This window comes from Dasypus novemcinctus, chromosome 6, assembly GCF_030445035.2.
Source record: "Dasypus novemcinctus isolate mDasNov1 chromosome 6, mDasNov1.1.hap2, whole genome shotgun sequence".
In the NCBI taxonomy this organism is placed as follows: Eukaryota; Metazoa; Chordata; class Mammalia; order Cingulata; family Dasypodidae; genus Dasypus; species Dasypus novemcinctus.
This window is the reverse complement of record NC_080678.1, coordinates 1333908-1361199: the sequence shown is the minus strand read 5'-3', so window position 1 is coordinate 1361199 and position 27292 is coordinate 1333908. Positions and strand designations below refer to the sequence as shown.

The 27292-nt window shown below is 42.8% G+C and overlaps 1 protein-coding gene and 1 pseudogene across 2 annotated transcripts; both read left to right on the top strand.

Annotated features, from left to right (window-relative positions):
• Window positions 1–230: 230 nt before the first annotated feature.
• On the top strand, window positions 231–26894 carry CYP2E1 (cytochrome P450 family 2 subfamily E member 1). Of its 2 annotated transcripts, XM_004476697.4 has the most exons (11): window positions 231–350; window positions 459–515; window positions 14439–14653; window positions 15900–16059; window positions 19656–19805; window positions 20346–20506; window positions 21023–21199; window positions 22612–22753; window positions 24365–24552; window positions 24945–25086; window positions 25913–26894. In XM_004476697.4, exons 3-11 carry the CDS (start codon window positions 14477–14479, stop codon window positions 26095–26097), a joined length of 1482 nt encoding a protein of 493 aa, XP_004476754.2. In that variant the 5' UTR covers window positions 231–350; window positions 459–515; window positions 14439–14476; the 3' UTR covers window positions 26098–26894. The 2 variants fall into 2 exon arrangements, with proteins under 2 accessions (XP_004476754.2, XP_058154054.1); XM_058298071.2 differs by lacking the exon at window positions 459–515 and having other exon boundaries at window positions 239–350.
• Window positions 9260–12090, top strand: LOC101428012 (S-formylglutathione hydrolase pseudogene; annotated as a pseudogene).
• Window positions 26895–27292: the final 398 nt, after the last annotated feature.

Below are 27292 nucleotides of genomic sequence, written 5' to 3'. Positions count from 1 at the left end.
ATTCTTCCCTTTCTTGGAAAACAGAACTTATTCCTAAAAAATTCCCCTATCTCCCCCTCCTTCATCTTCCTCTTTTTCCGCTTACTCTTGCCTAACTAACCCAGCTGCAGGCACAATTTTGATGACCATCTGAATCTATGTTCCCCAAACTGCCATTGTAAGACACCAAGTAAACATTCATATTGCATCACAGAGCATTGTGTTATTTCTTGGTCAAAATTTTTCATGTCAGAAGACTGGATCTGAAGCTACCACCACCTCAGCTCCGGAGCTGCGGTTGGATTCAAGCACCGTAACTGCTAGAGCCCTTTGTGCTCGGGCATCTCCCCAACATCCCCAGGCTCCTGTTGGTGAGTCATCTTAGTTCTGAACTTCTCTTTGTTTGGGTGTCTTCAGGCTAAGAGTACTTTGAACTCTGTTCTTTTGATTTCCTCTTGAACTTTATTCTTTTGCTTTAGGCTGGTGGCAGCTGTCCTTTTAGTGGCCTTTCAGGTCACAAAAATTTCTCCTGTCTGGTGAGTACTCAAAAATTCAGTTTCTTGGTTTTTCTTTTTTTTTTTTTTCTGGCATTATATATAAGGAGGTCTTCCTAATATTTAAACTGCCCTTTGTCCTGACTGAGTGTAACCATATTATCATTGTGGTGGGCATGGGTCAGCACCTAAATGCTATTCAAGTGTCCACTACATTTGATGAGAAGCCTTGGCTTCCAACGAACAATACTCCCATGAAAGGATAAGGTGGTCATGATGGGCAAGATTGACAAGAGGTCACCCACCACCCTGGGACACCCTTTTTGCCCTCTTAAAAAGGCAGGAGCCACTGATTGCTAAGGATGCTCCAGGGGTCAAATAGAGATTCTTCCCATTGTTCATGCTAATCCTCTAAGCAAAATTCACTTAACAACTGGAAATAAGGAAATACAGGCTCTAATAGATATCAGAGTCATCTTTTCGATTCTAAACCCCATTGCCCTCATAAATCCTCTTCCTTGATATACTGAAACTATCCAAATGGTGGGGGCTTCAAATAAATCAATGACTCCCTATAAATCCCTCCCTATCCTTTTTCACTTAGGATGCCTTCAAGGTACCCATCAATTTCTACTAGTACCATGAGTCCCTACTCACTTTATTGGCAGAGACTTTCTTGGACTTTTTCAAGTCTATATATCTTTCTCCTAAAAAGGGTAAATAAGCTTAGAACTTTAGAACCATCAAAACTAGCTTTTATAATCTACCAATAAAAAGTAAACTCCATACACATCCTTACCTTTTCAACACAAGAAAAAGAATCATCACCTCCTTTTAGAATCCATTCCAGCTCACTCATGGACCTCATCACCTACTAATATTGCCCCACCCGTACAAGTACATAGACCCAAAAAACCTCTTCCCAACATAAAACAATATCCCTTGAAAGCAGAAGCATTGGAAAGAATAGAAGCTGTAACAGAGCATTATAAACAAAAGCGATTCATCATTCCCTGCAATAACTCCGTCCTCCCTGTATGCAAACCTAATGGACATTGGTGGAGATTTGTAAAAGATTTAGGAGCAATAAAGAACATAGTAATTTCCTGTCACCCAGTAGTGCTAATACTTTGTTTTCAGCCATTCCACAAAAAAAAAACTTTTCACAATTACAGACCTTTTAAGTGCCTTTTTAGTGTTACAGTAACATCAGGAAGTCAATTCTTACTTGCTTTCATTTGGGCTGGACAATACACTTGGACAGTAATGCCTCAAAACTACACTGAAAATCTCATTTTTCTCAGGTCCTTAAAACAGATATAGCTCATTTAATTTTCCCACAACAATCAAGTTTAATATAACATGTAGATCTACTGCTTTGCTCTCCTTCTGAAAGAAGCTTCTCTCCAAGTCAGCTTCTACCTACTCAAACAATTAGCAAATAAAGGACATAACGTTTCTAAAGAAAAATTACAATATAATTCTTAAGAAGTCAAATATTTAGGACATTTAATTACCCCTTGAGGACTTCTCTTAAACCCCAGATGAATTCAAGGGATCCAAACTTTCCCTCTACCTAAAAACTTAATATAATTAAGAGGAGTTCAGCATATCGCCAAAATTTGATTAACTTTTCTCTAATAGCCAGACCTTTATATAAACTGGTTATGTTGTAGAATTTGAGAGAGGTTCAATTATTTGTGTATAGAGAGGCCAGGACTCAGGAATGATTTTGAGAAGGAAAAATGGTTTATTGACTGACGGCCGGACTCAGGAGCTTTCTGTTTCAATCCCGAGCACTGAACAAGATTTTTGAGTCCCTTTTATACAGAGAGGAAAGGCCAAATGGTTCTTTTGTTTCAGTTCTCAATAGGCTTGAATTAGCATGTATCTTCCACATCCTAGGTAAGCTTTCATACATTCTAGATAAGCTTTTAGCACATTTGGTTTGCATTTCCCCTGAATATTCAAAGTTTATAGAGTTTGCATTGATAAACTGTTTCCTGGGACTGGAGTTGTTGCCATGGTCACCAAGGGCAGGACTGCAGCCTCTCATCATCCCACACCCACAAGTCAGGACAGACAGCTTAGGTTAAGGTTATCTCCGAAGAGACAAAGAGCCTCCCACCCATAGCCCACATCAGTTAAAGCAGACCAAAAAGAATCCTTACTTGGAATAAAGATAATCAGAATCCATTTCAAGACATTAAAAATGATTACTCAATACTACTGCTTTAAGACATCCAAAATATAAATTACCCTTTAACTTTTTTATCCATGGACAAGAGGGAAACTTACTCAGCAACATGGAGGCCAACATAGACCCTAGGATATTACAGTTATCAGCTAGACGCCATCACTAAAGGACTTCCACCTTACCTGAGAGTTATTGCAGCAATAGCGAAAACCTTAGAATAAATAAAAGAATTGCATATGGGATCCCCCTTAGCTATTTTTGTTTAGCAAAAGTTTTTCCACAAAACCTCAGAGCACATGATATCCTTACAACTCACCAGGGAAGAACATGTGTTCCCATAGGATAGAAGATTTTGCTTCTACGTAAATCAATCTGGAAAAGTTCAGCAAAATATTAAAAACCTTAAAGAAAAATTCAAATATTACACAAAGTAGGAAACCTCAAAGGATGGGATCTGTTTAGTTGGCTAAACTTCAACTCCTGGGAAAATTGGATTTGTAGCATATTTCAGACATTGCTAATCTTTTTCATTATTATAATCATTATAGTAACTCTTATTTCCAGACAGTAGCCGCATTTACTCCCATACCATGATGCTATGGCACCAAATTCAAGCCTTTGACCAGGTCTCCCACACTTATGAAACCCTAATGCATCGACCTCAAGTCTTTAATCCTGAAACTCACCCTTATGCGACCCCATAAATTGCCTAAGAAACTCCTGCCTGCCAACTACCTTGTTACTCAAATGTGGCCTCTCTCTAAGCCAAATGCAAACAAAGTCACTACTTTCTCCCCTGCATGGGCCATGACTCCTAGTGATAAGCTTCTCTTGCATCAAGGGATCAATACAAATGTTGATCAGTAATGCTTTTGGAGAAAAATCTTGACCAACAGGTGGAAATGTGAAGGAAATAAAACAAAATGGAGCAACTTAGGCTGTGAGATTTAGAATGGAGTTGGAGAGCTGTGCATACAAAAGGCTCTGACACCACCCAAAACCACCATCGTAAGCAAAACTTGAAAATTTCAGAAAAAGCTTCTCTCTCTGGCAAAACAAAATTGTTTCTAAAAAATTCCCTAAGTCATACTTCTTCCTGTTCCTCATTTTCCCCTTAAACAGCCTTGCCTAAATACCCCAGCTAGGAACACAATTTGCGTCACCACCTGAGTCTGTTCCCCAAATTGCCATTCTAAGACACCAAATAAACAATTTTGCTGCATTATAGCTCATTTTGTTGTTTCTTAGTCAACACGATCAAAAACTCCTTTAAAGAATAAAAACGAGTTAATAGTCATCAAATCATTCGATGAACCCCAGATAGCTTTGCTAGCAAAGGCAAATAAGGACAGTAAGAGAGAACAAAAGTAGGCACTAATATCATTCAGTACAGATGCCAAGACAACCTCCTAACAAACCAAACCCACCAATATATTAAAAAAGATATAGACACGGGAAGCGGACTTGGCCCAATGGATAGGGCATCTGCCTACCACATGAGAGGTCCGTGGTTCAAACCCGGGCCTCCTTGACCCGTGTGGTGCTGACCAATGCACAGTGCTGATGTGCACAAGGAGTGCCCTGACACACAGGTGTGTCCCCCGCATAGGGGAGCCCCATGTGCAAGGAGTGTGCCCCAGAAGGAGAGCCGCCTAGCACAAAAGAAAGTGTAGCCTGCCCAAGAATGGCACCACACACACGGAGAGCTAATGCAGCAAGATAACGCAACAAAAAGAAACACAGATTCCCAGTGGCACTGATAAGGATAGAAGCAGTCACAGAAGAACACAAGGCGAATGGACACAGAGAGCAGGCAACTGGGGGGGAGGGAGAGAAAAATAAATAAAAAATAAATCTTTAAAAAAAAAAGATATAGACAAGACTAAATTGGGTTTATTCCAAAATTTCAAGAATAATTTAATATTTAAAAATATATAAATATTATTCATCACATTGAAAAATTAAAAGGAAAAATATAGGATCATTTTAATAGTTCAGAGAAGTGCTTAATACAATTCAAGATCAATTATTAATTTAAAATTTTCAGTACACTAATAATAAAAGGGAATTACCTTAATTTCCGAAAGGGTATCTATTGAAATCCTGCAGCAAGCATCATCCATAAAGAGGAAATGCTGAAATCACTACCATTAAAATTAAAATTAAAATCAATACAACAGTGTACTAAATTTTTACCCATTACATTAAGACAAGAGAAAAGAAAATACAGGAAAAAGGATTGGAAAAGATAAGAAAAACTCTCATTAATCAAAGACGGTAGGATTGTTCACTAAGAAACTTCAAAAGCATCTATGCAAAACTTGTAAATAAGAGAGATGAACAAAGTGGCTGCTTCTAGGATCAGTAAACATACATCATTTGTATTACTATACATGAGCACCATAAATGATTAGAAAATGTAATTTTAAAGGACTCCATTTAAAAAACACAAAGGTACATAGTTATAAATCTAACAAAATAATATGTACCTTCTATATGCAGAAAATTCTAAAATTTATTGGAAATATTTTTAAAATACCTTAAAGAGAGAGATTCCTTGACCATAGGTAGGAAGAATAAATATTTAAAGATATTTAAATGCAAATATCCCAAAGAGTTCTCAGAGTCTATGTAATTCCAGTCAAAATCTCAGGGGAGTTTTTAAGAGAATTTAACTAATTGAGTCTTAACATTTGTGTGGAAAAACAAAGGGCCAAGTCACTCCAGAAAAATAAAATATGGTGGTGGAACTTGCCCTATCAGACATCAAGACTTATAAAACTACAGTAATTAAAACAGTGTAGCTTTGGCACAGGAATAGACAGACTGATTGCCGATAGCCACCTCTGCAAGGGGAATTTCAAGTGTGAAGGAGGACGAGGAATTGCAGATCAGAGACAAGATTCTGGGACAATTCATATTTCTATGTGAAAACAAAATTTGACCTTAGCCCTTTGCACCAAAAATACACAAAAATGATAAATATGAAAGATAAATTTTAAAAATAAGCAAATATTTTTCTTATCTTAGACTAAGGGGGAATTTTAAGAACCCAAAAGTACTAAGAGCAAAATAAAAGATTCATAATTTAAGAATATCAGTTCATCAAAAAACGCCATTCATAGTGTGGGAAAGACTTATTAATCAGAATATATAAACATTCCTACAAATAGTAAGAGAAAGACAGAATCCTAAGAGAAGAGGAAAGAAAAATACTTTTCAGAGATGAAAATACATGTCTGACCAGTCAGCTTATATAAAGAGTTTCTATTAATGAGCAGGGAAATGCAAATTGGGACCACAAATAAATACCATTTTATACACACTTGATGAGCAAAAATTAAGACATCTATTATTACCAAGTTTGGAGAGGTTGTGGATCAGGAGGACATCTAAGAAACTGCTGGTAAGAGTGTGAACTGGGTCAGGTACCTGGGGAAACAATACGGCATTGTGTATTATATTGCCAGGTACGCACCAGGCCCAGCAATAATCTTGCCCAGAGATCCAGGAAGCGAAATGTTCCTAAAAACACTCATATCAGTGAAGCTGATGAACTGCAGCCACATCCTACAAAATGGATAAATCTTATAAAGGTAACAATTAATATAAAAGGCAAATCTCAGAAAATATAAATGTTATTAAACTGTCTTCAAAGTTCAAAAGTAAGGAACACAATATAAAAAAGAAAATCACAGAGAATTTTAGAAGTAAAATTCAGGGCCTTGGCTACCCCTGGAGGGAGACAACCGGATGTAGGGGTAGAAGCACACAGGAAGATGCAGCTGGAATGTGTTGTTGGGAGTTATACTATTACACTTCATAACCTTCATAAAATCGTTCCCAGGGTCTAGTCCATGCTTCTCGCTTCTGCTCCGGCGCCCCCTGGTGGGCACGGCCCTGCGGGCGGATCCTCCGGGCGCGCCTGAGGCCCGCGGGCGGCGCGGCCTCGGCTGGGCCGCTCGGGCCGTGAGAGCGCCGCGTGCTGGCGCCCTCGCCGGAGCCCTGAGGGTCCGAAGCCCCCGTGCGGCCCTCAGGAGGGCTTCTCGCCCTATCCCTGTAATTTCTTAAGACTCTTGCTTGTGGGAAACAGTTGTTTCCGCCCTGAATCTTCAGCAGCAGCTGGAGATGAGGGCAGAGAGGCCGACAGAGGAAAACCAGCTCTTTTTTTCATTTTTTATCATACATATGACTTTTATTTGCGTGTGATAACAGATCAGTTTTAATTCTAGCATCTGAGTCTATACAAGGATATGCTTTATAAACTTCACGGGACTGTTGTACACATTCAATAAAGTGAGAGCTACAAAATACTAAAAATCAGGCAAACATACATTTGAATTTTTTTAACACAATCCACAGAATGAAAAACAAAATCGTAAGTCCTCTGTAGTTGTAATAACTGTCCATTAAAAGTTTTACACTTAATACATAATGTAATAGTCAATATAGTAGGGGAGATTGAAAGTGATTTCAGATTCTTATCCTGTCAGTTGTACTCTGTTGGGAAGTTTTGAATAGTTATGTGACTAGGTCAAAGTTGGGTACAACCAGGAACAGAACACCTGGTAAATTTTTACCACAATTTCTGTAGCTCCCAGTTTTTTTATCCTTCCCTTTGATGTGGGAAACTTTTCTGGGGCCAGGCCAGCTCTCTCTTTGGACACTGTGAAGATGTGTGTTCTGTGCTTTTGTTTTACTTGGAACAGAGTTTTTGGCTTCCGTCATGATCATTATATTTAACCGATTGGCTCAAACATTACATACTTGTCCGTCCAAACTTCTATTTCAGGGTTCTGGGCAATCCTAAAACTCTTCCAAGAATGTTTTCAGCCCCTTCTCTAGCACACTCTGTTCTTACCTACAGTCTTTCAATGCCCAGAAAAGTAATATTCTTCTCCTTTTTCCTTGTATGATCTAAGTATTCCTGGCTATGAAATTGCCTCTTAAAGGAAGTTCGGTGTATTTTAAACTTTCTTCTTTGAATATGAAAGACATGAAAACCACTACTCTAAGCCAACCTGATGGAAAGTATTTCTATCACACAATCTACCCCCCCAAAGAGAGCTCAGCACTGTAGAAGAGATGACGTGCCCAGAGAGGGGTGCTACAGCCTGACAGCCTTGAGGGGACATCTCCTTCATGCAGCCCATCTGCTTCCCATAAAATTTAAGTGTGGGAGAGTTTACATGTCTAGGATCATGAGTGCAAGAAAGACAAGACATGGTATAGAAGTCACGGGTGAAGAGACTAGAAACGTGTACATGAGGGCAAATAATCACTTGACAAGGTTGCTATTTTTATTAATGCAATTACTAAAACTTTATAAAGTAGAAGAAAATATATATGACAAAATTTAAAATGAATAACCTTATGGAAATAAAAATCCTGAGAGTTAGAGCCGGTGGCATAGTGCATAGAAAATAAAGGAGAAGAATAGTAAGTGAAAGGACTCTTCTTGGTCAGATCAGAAAATATTAAATCTTTAAGTTAATCAAAAACTGTAAGTCTAAATGTATTTACAGATTGAAGAGTTACCACACATAAAATAGCAATATATAATAACATACACACCCCAGTGCACCAAGGAAGAAAAGGAACAAAAAGGAAAGAAACACACAAACACACATAATCATAAAGCCAAATCAATCAGTGATTGTGATAAATATGTGTTTGATTTAATTATTATATGAAAAGCCTGTTGGATTATCTCAAAATTATAGTGTGTTTACAAGGCAGGTGAAAATGGCATAGACATACTTAAAATGCTAGGATAAACAAAGATATATCAGGGAAATACTATAAAATGAAACGCCTGTGACAAAAATAATCAAAGGGGCGGGAGGATATTTATACTGCTAAAGGGTACAATTTACTAGAAGATAAATCAACAAGTTTTAATATTCATTGAATATATCAAAGTGATTTTTTAGAAATAAAGGAGAATTTAGTAAAACATGATAATAGTGAGTGAACTCAACATACTCACTTTGAAATGACTATATTATACAGGTAAAAGTAAGACAAAACTCGAGTTACAAAATTAAAGAGTAAATAAAAGGAAATCAGGAAAATGAAAGATGAGCACAAAGAGACTATCAATAGAAAGATGGAAATTATGAAAAGGAACCAAACAAAACTGAAGACCACAGTAACAGAAATTAAAATTCCCTAGAGGGGAGAAACAACTGGTGAACTTGAAGATAGGAAAACTGAAACCATCCGAGAGTTGCAGAAAGAGAAAAAATGAAGAAACATGAACAAAACCTGAGGAACCTATGGGACACAGTCAAGCATATTAATATATGCACTATGGGACTCCCAGAGGAGAAGAGAGAAAGAAGCAGAAAAAATATTCAAAGAAATAATGGCTGAAAACTTCCCAAATTTAATGAAAAACATGAATGTACATATCCAAGATACTCAAAGAACTCTAAACAGGGTGAACCCAAATAGACCCGCACTTGTTATAATCATGTTAAAACCAAATTGTTGCATGCAGAGAATTCTGAAAGCCACAAGAGAGAATCAACATGTCACATACATGGGATCCTCAATAAGCCTAGATACCAATTTTTCACCGGAAACCATGGAGGCAAGAAGGCAGTAGGAAGACATATTTAAAGTGTTGAAAGGAAAAATAAAAATACCAACCAAGAATTCTGTATCTGGCAAAATTTTTTTCAAACATGAGGGTGGATTTAAGACATACCCACATAAACAAAAGCTGAGGGACATCATCATCACTAGACCAGTCCCATAAGAAATGGTAAAGAGAATTCTACAAGTTGAAAGGAAAGGACACTGGACCATTGACTGAAACTGCACGAAGAAATAAAGATTTCTGGTAAAGATAATGACATTGGTAACATAAGTACCAATACTATTGTAGTTTTGATTTGTAACTCCACTTTTTACTTCCTACAGGATCTAAAAGGCAAATGCTTAAAATGTAATGATAAATTGTTTTGTATGCATAACATTTAAATATGTAATTTAAACTACATAAAAATGGAGATCAGAGGGTATATGAACATAGGTTATGTATATTATTGAAGTTAAGTTGATATCAAAGCAAACAAGATTGTTGTAGATTTAAGGTGTTAAATTTAATTCCCTGGTAACCATGAAGAAAGTGTTGAAGAATGTGCAAGCTCATAGAGACAAAAAAGAAAATTGCATGTCATCAGGAGTAGAGGAATAGGGGCAAAGTGGAATTAATGAAAAATGAGTATAGGGTGTCTGTTTGGGGTGAAAGGGAAGTTCTAGTAATGGATGGTGGTGAGGGCATTGTGATATTGTGAATGTGATTAGTTGGTTGGAATGGAAAGATTTGTGTTACATATATATATATCTATAATTTAAAAAAGAAATAATGAGAAACTAAAGAGATAATGACAATTAAATGCAATACATGATACTGAATGGGATCGGAGGGTGGAGGGGGAAATGCTCAAAAGGACATTACTGGGGCATGAGAAAAAGTTGGAATATAGAATGTAATATTACATCAATATTAAATTTCTTGAACTTGATAAATGCACTTAAGATGATTACATAAGTGAATATACTTATTGGTAGGAAATGTATATGGAATCATATGTATGTTTGGGAGTATGATGTGTGCAACCTGCACTCAAATATTCAGAAGATAGATGGAGAGAGAGAGAGTGTGTGTGAGAGAGGGGGGGATGTGTAGATAGATTAGATAGATAGAATGCTACAACTTAAGTGACAAAATGTTGAAATTGGTGGATCTGGGTATCTGGGGTAATGGGGCCATGTTGGATTCTCTGTATGGGGTTTGTTTTATTTTTGCAACTGTCCTGTAAGTTTGAAATTATTTCAAATTTCAAAGTTGAAAAAGTGTCACTCCACCAAGAAGACATAGCAATTATAAATATATATGCATATAACAATAGAACCCCAAAATAGATAAATAAAAAATTCACAGTATTGGACTACTTCTTCCATCCCACTGCCCTTTCTCTACCCTTTGTGCAGATGAAAAAGCAAGTAGCAATTGGACAAGTTTTTCAGGACCTATTTCTCTAGAAATTAGTGAGATCAGTCTTCATTAAAAGGAGAAAAATGGCATTGAGACAGATTCCCGGAAGTGAATGTGGCTCAAGTAGTTGAGAGCCTACCTCCCACATAGGAGGTCCCAGGTTAGTTTCCCCGTGCCTCCTAAAGAAGATTAGCAGACAAGTTGAAACAACAAACTGATGCAACAAGCTGATGCAACAAATTGATGCAATGAGCTGATGCAAAGAGGAGAGAAAACAAAGAAACACAACAAGCAGGGAGCACATGTGGCTCAAGCAATTGGGTGCCTGTCTCCCACATGAGAGGTCCCGAGTTCAGTTTCCTGTACCTCCTAAAGAAGATAAGCAGACAAAGCCAGCAGACACTATGATGAGACAGACAAGGGAGCCATCTCAGGGGTTGGGGGAGAAGGGGGAGGAAAAAAATAATTAATCTTAAAAAAAAAAAAGCAGATTTCCTGCAATAACTGCTTTGGAGGGTTGCATAAAGTGTTTGAACATGACATCTGAGCTGAACTGTAAGTTGAAATTTGCTATGTACTTACCACCAAAAGCAGAAATTGGAAAATGCCCCGTTCTATGCTGATTGTCTGGCTTAACTTGCACAGAACAAAATTTTTTTTCAAAATCTGGTTTTTGTCAAGCTGCCTCAGAACATGGACTTGTTGTGCCAGATACCAGTCTTTGTAAAGGAGAAGACGAGAGCTGGCACTGGTGCTGGATTTTATGTGATGCAACTAAAGATCCTTGGAAAACTAGCTACAGAATGTATTCTTATGTAATGGAGGAGCTTCCCCAACCCATAACTGCCAATTTCCCAGTGGAGCCCCAAAGGATATCTATTTTTGACCATTCCATGGAAGCTTATGGAGCTCTGATTTGTGCCTTGAAGAATCTAGGAAAATACAAATCTGTGTCGGCATTTTCTCCAATTTGCAATCCGGTGCTCTGTCTTTGGGGCAAAAAAAGAAAACCTTCAGTGAATATTTGGGATCAGATGAAAGTAAATGGAAGGCTTATGATGCTACCCATCTTGTGAAGCCTTATCCAGGCTCTCAACTGGACATTGGATGACCAATTCCTTACAGGTGGACAGTTAACTCAGTTTCTTCCTGGTAATTTCAAGCTGCCTATACGGAAAAGAAAATTCCGGTTGTTTTTAGATCGCAAGAGAGATAACGATCACAACTACTTCATTGCAACCTTTATTACTGATCGTATCAGACATCATACAAATTACCTGAATGCATGAAAATCTTTAGCTAGTAGAATCTCTTCAGAATTATAAAAGTTGTAATAAACAGAATTGCAGGGAAAATATTAACAGATTGAAGGGAGAAATAGATAATTCTACAATAATAGTTGGAAACTTTAATTCCCCACTGTCAATCAGGTATAAAATAGGCAAAAAATTAATGAGGAATGAAAATACTATTGAAAAACATTATAACCCAGCTAGAGCTACCAGCCATCTATAGAATGCATCCAACAGCACAGAATGCACATTCTTCTAAGTGTACATAAAACATTTTCCAGGATAGAGCATATGTTAGATCATAAAACAAGTCTCCGTGAACTGTATTTAAATCACACAGGGTATCTTCTCTGATCACAATAGAATGATATGAAAAATCAATTACAGAAGGAAATTAGGGAAAGTCACAACAATGTGTAAATTAAATTATACACTCCTAATAACCAGTGGGTCAAAGAAGATATCACAAGAAAAATTAGAAAATAATTTGTGGTAAATGAAAATGAAAGTACAACGTGCCACAACGTACAAGATGTGGTTAAAGCACTACTTACAGGAAATTTTTACAGCTGTAAACTATAAATTTAGCAAAATTACTAAAAATTCGATTAGAAGGTTGAATCCATCAGCAATTAAAAGAGTATCACTCCATAAAAATGTTTGTTGTGATGCTGAACTATAAGAATTCTTTTACATGGGGCAATATTTTGTCTAACATCAGAATAGACCTAAGAAAAAAATGTTAAGATAGTCTCAGTTGAAAAGGTATTTTATTATCTCAACACTCATCCATCCCTGCTAAATACTCTTAGTTAACTAGACAAAGAAGAAAATGTCCTCATATGATTGCCTCTTTGCCACAGACAACAGATATGGCAGAAAGCCAAAGAAAACATGCCTCAGGAACTCAGCAAGGTCACATTTGTAATCTCCCACTCTGTTAAATAAGATGTAAAGCAAACGAAAGGCCTTGCTTCCGAAAACAAGTACTGGTTCTGCTTCACTAGCACCAGCCCCAGGGGGTACATCAAGCCAGAAAAGCATGTGACACCCACGCCTGACTGCAGGCACTGCCAGCTGCCTTGGAGGGGGTCCAGCCGCCTTGGAGGGGGTCCAGAGAATGGGCCCTGCTGTCCCACACCTTCCACTGTACAGCAGAGCAGGAAGAGGAGCCCAGTGGCTGGACCTGCAGACTGACAGAGGCTGTAGGTCCTTCACCTCAAGGGGCACAAACCCCAGAGAGGAGTAGGGGCCCCTCAAACTGCTAGAGGCAAATGCCCCTTAAAATACCAGAGAGTCAACAAGTGAAATATCAATAAATTGACTGCATTTTAAATACAAAAGAATCAATGACTTGCCCATGTTCCTAATAGATTGTGAGATAGAACAGGGAGTTTGACTGTGTATTAGGTGCAATAAATACACTATAGCCTCATTTTTCTATAAATAAAAGTATATATTTCTATTAAACACAAAGATGCATTGCTTACATAGAAGTATATAACCACAACATCTGAATTAAGATCTTCCCTATTTTACTAGTTAGGATACAGAATAGAGAGCATTCTCCTCATTCTAACAACCAAAAAGCCCACAACATATCTAGAAATAACCCTATGAAAAGGAGGAAGTTGGACTGTATGAAGGAATTAATGACATATAAAAAGATGTAAATAAATGTGGAAATCTACTGTTCTCTTGGATAAACAAAGGCAAGATATTTAAAAAGCACATTTTTCCCAAATTAACTCACTGATTTGAAACAAATCCAATAAAAGTCATAATGCAATTCTTTTTAGAATTCAACAAAATTATTCTGAAAAATGATTTTTCCTAATTTCCTACAATAACAATATGGTTCCTTTTATGATCAGTGATTAACTCCTTCAAATGTGGTCACTCCTTTTGTTTTCCCTTTTTTTCTTCCACTGTCTTTGCAAATTGCTTTGATGGACGGAATGGAATTCAAGATGTGAATTTTCCTTCTCTGATCCCATTGGTTTAGTAAATAATGATTCAGGTACTATTGGGAGCTGATCAGACAATCTTCTGATTCAACTTTAAGGGAATTTTGCATGACCAGAGCTGGACCCTGCCATGGACACATTGGTACATAATAGAGTTTACCTTACATAAATCCAATCCCGAACAAGTTTTGTTCAACAGGAGCCAAAGGGGAGGAAACTTCCCCACCCCACATTCAAAGCAATGGATTGGTGAAGCTTCCCTGATGTTTCTACTAGCCTAGGTGAGTGGTGCCAGCAGCCACAGGTTTGGACTGGGCCACGGCATTTCAAAGGCCACCAGAGTGTACGTCTAGGGGAGACTGCTCCAGGACACCAGCCTTTGAAATGATGGCCAACATAAGCTAATAATAAACTAACAATTTGGGCCAAAGGAGAAGCCAGCAGGCATTGGTTGGCAGGTCACCCTCCTTCTCATGGATGCATTATAAATGCTTTCCACAGGAGCTTCCTCACCAGTTGGCTGTGGAACCTGAGAAGCCATGGCTGTGCTTGGCATCACCATTGCCCTGCTGGTGTGGGCAGCCTCCCTCCTGCTCATCTCCATCTGGAAGCAGATCTACAGCAGCTGGAAACTGCCCCCTGGCCCTTTTCCACTCCCCATCATTGGAAATCTTTTGCAGTTGGAATTAAAGAATATTCCTGGATCCTACACCAGGGTAAGGGAAGCATTTTTGGTTTGAGGGGAAGAATTCGGGAATTAGAGCTAACATGTTACCTTCAGTCCATTGTCAGACGAATTGTTTTTTATTCAACACCAGCTTGTTATGAATTAGCTGAATTAATAGTAGCATCCAGAGGTGCTGGGAATGGGCATGAGCATTCAGAGTGGCTCTGGCTGCAGCACACCCCCACCCATGCCAAGCATTAACTGCTTTGCTGTTGTGTGGCTGTGGGAGGCTAGTGTGCCGGGAGGCTGAGGCTCCTTGCCAGCTGGTATGAAGGACAGCAGTGATTCACAGGTGCACCCTGGCGGAATGCCAACGTGAAACTGATACTGCCAAAAGAACAGGTTGAAAGTTAAGGGTTTGGCCAGAGTGATAATGTGTACCTGCCTTCTAAAATGAAGATGGGATGAGGTAAGCATGCTAAAGACTAAATGAGCCGACACTCGATTAAGTGAGTGGGCGCTCAGTGTTTGCTGCTGCAGGGAGCGCTGACGTATGTGGGTGCACAGGGGTGACCGGCGCCCCAGGTACTCCTGCAGCACCTGAGGTCCTGGACCTTCCCCTGGGGAAAGGCATTCAGTGTGAGTGGGGTGGAGTCCCCAGAGCAGTCTCGGGAAAGGGACAGAGGAGTCAGTGTGGCTGGGTGGTAGCCAGGCAGGGAGGGAGTAACAACGACCCGGACCAGCCAGCGCCACTCCAGGCCGAACAGCTATGTTCCCTAGAGATTTACACCCAAAAAGTCTCTAGGATATAGTCCAGGGGAAATGATATTTTCTAAGAAAGGTGGCAAGACAGAGCTATGCAACTGTGCTAGACAGTAATACCAACACCAAATACCAACAATAAAAAACTTCGAAAGGGACAAACATCTGCAAAATTTACCATTACAAATACCCACTTTTTATTTTGGACTGTCACTTTTCTCACAGATTAAATTTTCAAAAGCAAAATGTCTTATAATACATTAGTTTTTAAAAATAAGGAAATGACACGTTTTTACAATGTCTTTTTTTGTCACGTTTTATCGGGGTGCCCAGTGTGCGCTGGCGCACGCGGTCCGGAATCGGGAGACCGGACCCCTTGTGCCGTGTGTGTGCCCAGGGCCAAGGGAACTTGCTGGGATGGACGGTGGTGTCTTTTGCCAACCCCCTCTGGGTTCTTTGAGCAACAACAACCTCGGGGAGTGGGGGGATGTATCTTTCTCTTGAACTCCTCGCCGCCTGGCGGGTCTCCGCAGCTCGCAGGGCAGTATGGACCGGTGTTCACGCTGTACCTGGGCTCCCGGCGCGTCGTGGTCATGCACGGGTACAAGGCCGTGAAGGAAGTGCTGCTGGAGCTCAAGAACGAGTTTTCTGGCAGAGGAGAAATCCCGGCGTTCGAGGCCCACAAGGACGCGGGTGAGTCTCCCTTCCAGCACAGGCGCGGGACTGCGGTGATGGGGCCAATCAACCCCAACAGGAACAACAGTTAAAAAGGCAGACGTGTAAAGAGATAGATGCAAACAGCACAAATGATGAATATGCCTTTATTTATTCACTCATTATTCACAAGTTCGTTAATGAAAGCTAGCATGTGAGACATACTGAGTAGATACTCTGAGACCAAAATTGAATGCCAACCTCCTGACCTCAGGCCCCCACTCTAATCAGAAGAAGGCACCTTAGAGAGAAACACAACAGAGGGGAACTTCCGAGGTGAGAGCCCACCCCGACCTTCCCTACAGTGCCTGCAGTCTCCAGGGGATCTCCCCTGTTGCACAGCCCAGCTTCCTTCTGGCCTGGGCACTTCTCCTGCCTGGGGCGTCGGCAGGGCCTTCAGTGTGGAGAAGGCTTCCTTCAGCTGCTGCTCCTTTTCTCAGAGGAGCCTTCGGTATCAGATATCCCACCTGGGGATGTTCTGACTCCAGGAAGCTGGGCTGGGGGTGCTGAGGGACAGACACAAGCTCTGAATGCTGACCTCTACACAATGCTGCCTTCTCCTCCCAGCCTGACGTCGAATCTCCCTCTTCTATGCCTCGTGCCTCCAAGTCCAGAGTCTGGAATTAACTTATCCGGAAACATACCTGTTGGCCCCTACTGGAGGGAGGGCTGGGGCCTGGGGACCTGACTGCTCTTTATATGACCCGAGCTTTCCCAAGCTCCCGACTTCAGCCCTGGAGCTTCTACCCCCATGTCACAGAGTCCACGGGGTGGACCTGCTTAGTGAGGGAGCTTCCCGGCTGCCACACTGCCCACGCTTCCCACTGCTCTCTCCTTCCTGTTCTCCAACTTGATGTGCTTGGCTTTTCTACATTACTGTCATTTTAGTGAGATTTCAAAACAGATTAGAAATAAGCACAGAATCCAAGCTACACCATTTAACTGGAAGCCACTGTATCTTCTTGAGTCAATTTTAGTTACAAATCCATAGAAAACCTTTATCCTTTTTAGGCTGACTTTTCTAATTGCTGCTTTACCATTGTGCATTGTTTTCCCATTTCCAGCCTACATTTCTGTAGTTACATCATGCCATCTTCGTGGCATCCAATGTTTCCCTTCTGGATATCATGAATTGTTTTACTTCTTTGGGCTTGTCAAAATTAAACTTAACCATCTCAATTATTTAATGGAGTTTTCCTGGAGGAGAATCCCAAGAGACCAGGATTTCTTCATCAAAAAGCACCAGGTCTGGCTACAGGGAACCTGTATCTGCCACCCACAGATACAATTGTGAGACACCTGAATGTTGCCAAGCAGGCATCAGAATTCAGATCCCCACTCCTGTCTGATAGTTCCAAGGTCCTATTTCTATATGTCCCACATGCTCATCTGACATGGAAAGGCAGCCCAGGTCTGAACATGGAATGTATCTGCTCCCCCAGGAAAAATAATATGTTTATTAATTGGTATAATATTGAGGAAGGGATGCATGTTAATGTGCCAAAGGAGTTGCATGCATCATTTCAGTATATCTTTATAAACTCTGAGAAGGGGGTCCATTTTTAGCTCCATTTTACCTCCTTGCCCCTCTGGGATCTCTTTGTTCTTTCTTTCTTCCCCCTCTACCAAATTTTTCCCAATCACATTCTTAAATTATCTGGCCTCCTCTACCAGCTCCCTCCTCCTCCCATGAGGCCCTTTCAGGACAGTCCACATGTGGTCTCATGGCTTCTCCAGCCCCCAGTGCATGGTGCTGCTGGCGGCTCTTAATTCCTGTCCAGCTCCTGCTTCCTGCCTGCGTTCATCCTCCTCTGGTGACCTTCTGCAATTGGAGCTGCTCCAGGCAGGGTCCAGGCCCCCATTTCCTCCCAGCCCTACTTCCTCCCTGGAGGAAATGGCCACGTTTGTTCCTTGCTCACGTAGGCTTCCCTGTGGGACCAGAATGCCATGCATCAGCATCCACTCGGCTCTTATACATGGGAACCTCAAACTCCAGGACTTCCCCAAACTTGTGTCTCCCACTTGGCAAAGGGCACCTCTCCATGAAATTTTCCTCAATGCTGCCCTCCATGCACACACACACCAATTCAGTGCCCATGTCCTGTCACTTCTACCTCTCCATTCACCTGCTCTCATCTCTATGTCAATGACCTTCTCCTCCTCAGAATCTCCAACATTGACCTTTCCCCTTCTGTCCACTCACACCATTCTTTACGGATAGCATTGGACACCCCCAAGTTAGCCTCTTCTCCACTTCTTCTCCTGCTCCTCCCCTGCCCCTCTCAAGCCTGGCCAGCCTTCTCTCTCTGGCTTTAGAGTGCACCTGTTCCTCCTTCCTCGGGCCTCCCTGGAGCAACATCCCCTGGCTTCCCTCCACAGCACAGGACTTACTGTGGAGAAATTACATAGTCATGTTGGGACAGGGGACTCTCAGGTGAGGTGGTTGAGAAAAGATTCCAACCTCAGTTCAATATATGTGGGCCAGATGGGGGAGGAGTGTTAGGGCTAGGGCTAGGGCTAGGGCTAGGTTTAGTGTTAGAGCTAGGACTAGGGCTTGGATTAGGGCTAGGGTTAGGGTTAGAGTTAGCATACTGTCGCAATGGCTACAATAGCAGGATGAGGATCTGGCCAAGGAGAAGCATTGGTCCAAGGTGCAAATGATGCTTATGAGCTGTCTGTAAGAGCATTTGAGATCTTCATGGAGTTGAATTGAATGTGGAAACTCACAGGAAAGACTGTGAATTTCCAAACTTGGGTAAACTGAAAAATGCAGAGTTAACTGGAATTTTTTAAAATTTTAAATAAGAATTTAATTTTAACTCTGTTGATTCCAGATGTCTTCATGCTCCCAGAAGGCAGCTAAGCATGTGGATTTGAAGCTCAGGCCAGAAATTCGGGAGTGTAAGAGACCCACCACCTCTAGCAGGATGTAGCAGCACACACAGTGGGTCGGCAGGGTAGAGAGCGGTGAGGAGGCAGTGGGTTTAACAACCAAGAAGCATGTAAGATCAAAAATAGCTTGAGTTTCTCCAAATCCAATGTTCTGCATAATCAGGAGCCATCTGAGATTTTAGGGAAGACACTGAAAGCCAGACGCTGAGTTGAGGTGTTTACAGCCTGAGGCTGAAAAATTAATGAGAATGGAATGGCTTTTCAAGAACTTTGTCAATGGAAAGGAAAGAGGAGCAAGGCTTTTCTTGTGAAGGGAGCAGTTGTAAGGTTGAGTTTATTTAGCACGGGAAAGACTCAAGAAAAGTGAAAGGGAAGGGAAATATATTGGCAGCACGAAGAGGACACCCCCAGCAGAGGGCAGAGCCAGCCCCGTTGGCGTGAGGACAGGGAGAGGCGAGCACAGGGGCTCTCAAGAAAACCTCGCAAAGCGCTTACTGCTGGCCCATGGCAGCAGCCCCCACATCCCCGTCTTCTGTCTGGTCAATTCTCCTTGTCACTGCCCTCCACACCTACAAACCACCAAGGCATCATCAAAGGACACAGGAGAACTTCTCCTTTCACCTTCTGTTTCTCAGAGAACTGAGTATTCAAAATAACCCCTTTGCTGTTCCTTCTTTCCTTAGGAATTATTTTCAATAATGGACCAACCTGGAAGGACACCCGGCGGTTTTCCCTGACAACGCTCCGTGACTATGGAATGGGGAAAGAGGGTAATGAGGCACGGATCCAGCGGGAGGCCCACTTCCTGCTGGAGGAGCTCAGGAAAACCAAGGGTGGGTACCCTCTGGAGAACAGCGACTCCCTCCTGCAGAAAACAGGGGAGGGCTCTCTCCCTGCTGGGCTCCCAAATAGCTGCTGAACAGTCAGAAGCATTGGGCAAGTAAAGGACCAGTGGAGCGTGGAGAGAGTCATGTTAATTCCGCAGAGATTTTATTTTACAAATTAAATTTCTTGATATACACTTCAGGTGGAGCAAGAGGGACTATCAAGTGTATAAATATTGTACTCCAAATAATATTGTAAAGAAAACCCAAATAGATTAAAAAATCCAATATCTTATATGAAATATTACAATTTTAAGGTGTTTTCTCACCAACAGTCAAGGAAAACAGGCATTGATAAATGTTTGGCAGAATGAGTTGATGGATGAAGAAGGCAGTGAGGCCCACACAGGGCCTTGCAAGGATCAGAGGAAACAGAAGAGGCCAGAGAGCTTCACACCCTCCTTCTGTCCACCTGCCAATTGCCCTGAGGGCTTCACACCCTCCTCCTGTCCACCTGCCTCTTACCCTAACAACTCACCTGTTTTCCAGGCCAACCCTTCGACCCCACCTTCGTCATTGGCGGCGGGCCCTGCAACGTCATCGCTGACATCCTGTTCCGCAGGCGCTTCGACTACAAGGATAAAACATGCCTCAGGATGATGAGTTTGTTTAATGAGAACTTCTACCTGCTGAGTACACCCTGGCTCCAGGTAAAACCATTTTTCTCCCTTTTCATTAATCTCACTCATCTTCAATTGCATAGTTTACATTTGAAAATGAAGGAAAAGGAAAATTCTGACTGTATGTGAGAGAGAGGCCTATGAAAGCCAGAGAAGAGGAACATGTCTGGGCTATTCAACTAGCAAGCCCAAGCTTTCCTTCCAGAGCTGTCCCTAGGGACCTCTGCTAGCCTGAGATACTTTGTATCTCTCTTTAAAATTGGTCTCCCCTTAGACTGCCATCAGGTGAGCAGGTGTATCTTTTCACCACAGAATGTGTACCAGCTAGTTAGTAGAGAGATGCCAAAAAGATAATGCCAATCCAAAATATTCTGAATGATTTCAATCCATGATAGTCATAAATTCAGGTTGTGGCAAAAGGTATTAGAGCCCAGTGCACAAACTTATCTTGCATCCAGAAAAAAATATATAGTGAGGTAGTTCTCTCTCTCTCACTCTCTCTAATTAATCTATCTCTTTCTGTTTCTCTGTCTCTATTTTCTTTAGCTTTACAATAATTTTTCAAGTTTTCTACACTACCTGCCTGGAAGCCATAGGAAAGTAATAAAAAATGTGTCTGAAATAAAAGAGTATGCACTTGAACAAGTGAAGGAACACTTTACATCACTGGACTCCAACTGTCCTCGAGATTTAACTGACTGCCTGCTCATCCAAATGGAAAAGGTACCACTTAGACCCACAGCTTCATGGATGCCAGATGAAGCTGAGCACTCGGCAGCTCTGAGATAAGCTCACTTGGCATGGGGGTGAGGAGCAACTCATGCTCAACCTCGTTATCCCCTGCACTGTCCCGTGTCCAGCCTGCCCATATTGGTTTCATTCTGGAGCATTTACTTTGGTTTTGGTGTGACAGTCACCCCCCATGTCCACACAAGCAAAGCACAGGCCCTTCACCTGCTCAACCCTGCAGCCAGCTTCAGATTCCCCAAGTGCTCGCCTTTCTCAGGGACACTACCAGGTCACAGCTGGCCCCAGGTCTCTCCAGGCCATGGGCTTAACCACTTCTCAGGTTCTGGCCCTGGGCTTCCATAGGTTCTGGGTCAGGCACCAACTGCAGACAGCTCCCAGGGCAGCCCTGCCCTCCTTTCTAACTTTATTTTTTAAATTAATTTATTGAAGTGTATCACTCATACATAAACATACATAAACAATAAGTATATAGTGATAATTGTGAACTTACAAAACAAACATACATAGCATCATACAGGACTCTCATAATTTACCCTACCACCAACCTTGCATTGTTGTTAAACCTTTTTAACTAATGATTAAGGAGCATTGTCAAAATATTACTACTAACCAAAATATTTTTACCCCAACCCTATAATTATTATCTTTACATCATTTATATATGAACATACATAAATAAGTATATAATAGAAGTTGTGAACTTACAAAGCAAACATGTATAACATCATACTGGGGACCTTTATGTTTAAAGAAGTTCTAGATTACAGAAAAGTTACATCAAAAATATAAGGGATTCCCTCCCCCTCCCCTCTCCCCTCCCTTCTCACATTTCCCTATAAAATTATATGGTGCAGGGTATAAACCATAATGCCCTCTTGCAGCTGTGTCTTCTCTCGGAGCACATGAGATCCCCCCTGACTTCCCTGTAACTGCCCCAGCTGTGTCAGGGTCCCCGTCTCCTGCCCTTCACGGGACCTCCCAGTGCCTTCCCAGGGAACTCCTGCTCCTGGGCCCCCAACACAAGGCGTGGGTCAGGCCCTGCGACTGGGCCTGGTTCGGCTGACCCCACCCCAGCAGGTCTCACCCAAGAGCAGGGAGCAGCCCTCAGCGCTGGAGGAGCACACGGCACCCTGCGGCCTGGCAAGGAGCCCAGCCCTGGCCTTGACAGTCTTCTGGGTGCCTCAGTTTCCGTAACTGTGAGAGGAGATGATGATGTCCCTCTGGGCTCTGAATCGGTTTGATGGGTGGCGGCAGGCACAGGCTGGCGTCTCCTTCCTCCCGCAGAGCCGGCGCGGGCAGCCTTGCTCTGCTGAAGAGCGCTGCCCCCTTCACCTCCACCTGAGGACTCTCCTCACAGAGCCCCTGTCTGTCCCCCACATCCACAGCAAATGCAAAGCGGAGAGCCTGGGTACTCGCTGGACAGCGTTGCCGTGACTGTGGCTGACCTGTTCTTTGCGGGGACAGAGACCACCAGCACCACCCTGAGATACGGGCTCCTGATTCTCATGAAGTACCCTGAAATCGAAGGTACCCTGAGCCGTGGGGCTCCAATCCCCTAGGCGAGCTGCCCTCAGCCCTCCAGTATTCAGCCTCTGTCTCTCCCAAGGGAACTAGGGCTCCCTGTCCACCCTTCCTGGAGGAACAGCTTGGTCTCTGGATGCACTGCTCAGGAGTGCCATATTCCCAGGGACACGCCCCTGGTTGCAGGAAAGAAAGCTCAGCTCCCTCCTCCAGGTCCAGGAAGTGGTGAGGTCTGCTTTCTGCTCCATAATAGGCCTATTTGTGACAGTGAAAAAAAACAAAAATGCTCCCTGGCCCCTGATGAGATGCGGCCTTGTCAGCAGAGGAGGAATGTGGGAGGTGGGGGTGGGGGCATCCCCCTGTGCCTCTTACCAGACTGGAAGAGTGGGGTCTGCAGAAGGAAGCCCAAGGAGCCAGCCAAGGCCCGGTGCTCCTTCCTGGGGTCCTCCCCACAACACCTGGGCCAGGTGGGGCCCAGGGGAGCGAGAGGTGTGGGGCTTCTGGGTCTGCATGTGCAGGCATCCAGCTGGGGCGCCCCACCTGGCACAGGTAGTGGTGACAGGAGGGATACCAGCTCCTAAATCCACCTATCAGAGCCAGAGGGAGAGAGGAAGCAGAGGCAGGTGCAGTCTGAGGCAGGGGTCGGGCCAATGCCCGGGAGGGTGGGAAGAGGGGCACAGTCCTGCCCCTGGAACCATGGCCTGGCTGGCTCCCACCATGGTCCATGCCAGCCCAAGCACTGCTGCTGCCCTGTCAGTAATCTCAGTGCCTGGCATAGGACGAAGCCCTCGAGGGCGGCATCCTTCAAGCTCACCGACTCTCTAGGACATGGAGTGGGGGCTATGAGCTTTGCTCTTCCCCCTAAGGGGGAAGCTGCTTACAGGCTTGTGGCAGTTATCAGAGAACTTCTGACCATGGGGAACCATAAAGGGAACTTAAAAATTATATTACATTTCTAATTGTGAGGAATTTCCAACAAACAGCTGACAGCATCTCAGGACTGGTGTCCCCCTCCATGACTTCATATGCTTAACATTAATTATCAGTATACAATTCATATTACTGTATGTGTTTTAAATTTTTACCTGAGTATATAGCTTTTTGTGATTTGTTTTGTTCAGTCAACACATTATAAGGCCCACAGGAAATTTCAAACCTAGTCCATCCAATTAGACCATGAATGTCTAATACCACTCTTTCTTACTCCTTAGAAGCATGCAATAAAACAGAGTGAGGTAACAATTAATATAGGACATTCCCTCTAAGAAGAAATTGTTAAAACCTTTCTGCCATTCTCTAAGCATAGGATAAAGAGAAAAATAGGGTTAACCATGATCAGCTAAGCTAATAGATACAAAGACACTCTTTAGATAATAAATAACCTGGCAGAGCTTAGAGTATTTAATGATTCAAATTGCCTGGACCACCATTAAATGCTACTTAGGGTGCTCCATAAACATTTGTTGGGAATTGGGTGGTGGATGGGTGGATAAGTGGATGGGTGAGTGGATGGGGAGGTGGATGATTGGCTGCACAGATGGGTGGATGGATGGGAGGATGGGTGTCCAAGCAATCCAGGGTTAATTCTTTAAACTTATCCCATTCATATCTTGACAGAGAAACTTCATAAAGAAATTGACAGGGTGATTGGGCCAATTCGAATTCCTGCCATCAAGGACAGGCTAGAGATGCCCTATATGGATGCCGTGGTACATGAGATTCAGCGTTTCATCAACCTGGTGCCCTCCAACCTGCCCCATGAGGCAACGCGGGACATTACGTTCAGAGGATACGTCATCCCCAAGGTCAGATGATGCACCCCCTGCTGGCTGCCAGGGAAGGGGTGCGGGCCTCCAAGGGCACCACTGCATGGGTGCGGCAAGATGGTGGGGGCTGGGCCCGCATTCCCACCCTCTAGTGCACTGCTTCCCCAGCAGTCCTCGCATCCTCCTCCTGGACCTGGACCACAAAAGTGGAGGAAACCTGGAAAATTGACTCATTGGATAGTATTTGGAACTATGGGATATTCTACACCAAACAAAGGGAAAACAAACTCCAGACTTAATCCTTTGAAAAGATTAGGACCTTCCTCCTGGTTAGAACTGTGTTATATTCCAGCTTTATCTTATCTTCTAGCCCTTTCCAATGAAAGCCCACATTATATAAGCCCACACGACATAGTCTTTGTTCCTTCTAGGGCACGGTCGTAATTCCAACCCTGGACTCCCTCTTGTATGACAAACAAGAATTCCCTGATCCAGAGAAGTTCAAACCCGAGCACTTTCTGAACGAAAATGGAAAGTTCAAGTACAGTGACTACTTCAAAGCCTTTTCTGCAGGTAAGAAGCTCTTAGATGCTGCCCCTCCCCCTAGGAACAACCTCCTGTGAGCTCCCAGCCTTCCCCATGTGCTCCCTGCTGCCTGCTGTCCTGCCAGACACACACCAGCACTCGTAGCCCATCGTATCCCTTGTTTTCATTTGCAACATGGCAGAAGTGCAACATGGCAGAACTATCTGAAGAAGTTTTTGCTCAAAAGTCCTGGGAATGAGTGTTGTAGAGTAATTATTTTTCCCACATAATGGACAATTTTCCTCAACTTGTCTTGTTTCAACTTTAACAAGACAGTGAAAAGCTTTCAAAACTACATTACCTACTTCTCCATAATTTTAAAGTAGGCCTACTAAACAAAATCTACCTCTGACATCCTGGACTCAGCATGGGAAGTATATGACTGGCTCAGTGGCACCTGCCAGGGCTCCTGAACAGCTGAGCCTCTGGCTCCCAGGCCTTCCCTCAGATGTTGGTGCAAGGGAAGATTGTGCAGCCACTTCTGACTGTCAGGGAACACATGATGCAAGAGTGTTAGCTTTCACCAAGGGGAACTCCATTCTTCCTCACTGCACAGAGGCCAGTTTTCCAACTTCTTTGCTGTTATGTTCAGGAGGATTGAGTTTGTAGGAAGGCCAATGTTCCTTATGTTCTTACACAGCATTTCTCAAATGCACCTTCTGCTCCTTTAATGGGCAGGAAGGAGTAAATTCTGCTTTATGGTGGCAGTTGACCCACAGCCTCTTGCTGTCTGCTCCCTCTGCCTTCCCACTTTCAGCAGAGTTGTCTCTTTGGGACTCCCCCAGCAACTCATCAAAACTCTTGTTACTTCTAGGAAAACGGGTGTGTGCTGGAGAAGGCCTGGCTCGCATGGAATTGTTCCTATTCTTGTCTGCCATTTTGCAGCATTTTAATTTGAAGTCTCTTGTTGACCCAAAGGATATTGATCTCAGTCCTGTTACAGTTGGATTTGGCAGCATCCCACCACATTACAAACTCTGTCTCATTCCTCGCTCGTGAGGCCAAAGAAGACATGCTCCAAACCCTGCCCGTGTGTGAGATACTCTGCCCTCACAGCTATGTGAGCTCAATTATGGCTTATTTGAAAGCAAAGTTCAAAAAAGATTTTTTAAACTAACTATTAGTTAAGATTATATTGCAGTTGCTAGGAACAATGGTATTTAGAAGTTTATCACTGTAAGCTAACTAACCTCTTTTGAAAAAATGCAACTATCTAGTCACCAAAGTCAGTATTTATTATAAAAGATTAGCACAAAGGAGACAGGACACTATTTTGTAGGCTGGAATAAGGGTAAATAGTAAACTTTGGCAGGACTTATTAGCACTGTCAAAAACATCCCCCTACCGTCTTGCTTCAGTATATAAAGTTATTTGTTTGGGCTCACCTGAAGCATCATTCTGTGCTATTTCTGAAAAGCCAATGCAGTCAGTTGTTATTGTCTCTTAATATTGAGATGTGGCTTTGTATCTGGCAGTAGACATTGCAAGCACAAAGGGACCCTTACATGGAGGTAGACAGAAACAGTGAAAGCATCAAATCTGCTCAGTGAACTGAATGTCAATGCTGTGAAACAAGAGTTGTGCGGGTGACCATCCCTCCCGCTGGCACACACCAGCAAGCCTCTGTACGCTCAGCCTCCGTGCCACAGCCTTCTCACCCATGCCATGGGGTGACAGCAGCCCCTCTCTTCTGCATAGAAGAGGCTGAACTGGTCAGACAGGCAAAGACTTCAGAACACTGCCCGGTTCTGTGCATTCTGTGTAAGCTCTGCTTAATAAAATGAGTAATATTTTCATCTGGACTCACTTCGTGAATGGGGAGGGGCTCAGAAGAAAGCCCCATATTCATCCTAATGTGTGTGCCCTTCAGCACTTGGGGGTTTGGGGAGAGGGGTTAGGAGACGTGGGGTGGAGATGTGAGAAGCAGGACGTCAGAGTTCATGCCCTGGCCTTGAGGGCAGCTCTGCTTGAGCCTGGAGGTCAGGCGCCCCAGGAAGAAACACTCATCACTGAAGCCATGCCAGAACCACAGAGCTACCCTCTGTATGAGTTTCCTTTTGAGTTAGTAACAAATTACCACAGACTCAGTAGCTTAAAACAGCAAAAATGTATTATCTTACAGTCCTGAAGGTCACAAGTCCTCAAAATGGTGTTGACAGAGCTGCATTCCCTCTGGGGACCCCAGAGAATGACC

What these genes read in the sequence shown, in the direction of transcription:
- CYP2E1 (XM_004476697.4), top strand. Translation starts at nt 14,477, where the DNA reads ATGGCTGTGCTTGGCATCACCATTGCCCTGCTGGTGTGGGCAGCCTCC. An exon ending in GAAGTACCCTGAAATCGAAG is followed by an intron (nt 22,754 to 24,364) that starts GTACCCTGAGCC and finishes ATATCTTGACAG; the next exon opens with AGAAACTTCATAAAGAAATT. An exon ending in CTTCAAAGCCTTTTCTGCAG is followed by an intron (nt 25,087 to 25,912) that starts GTAAGAAGCTCT and finishes TGTTACTTCTAG; the next exon opens with GAAAACGGGTGTGTGCTGGA.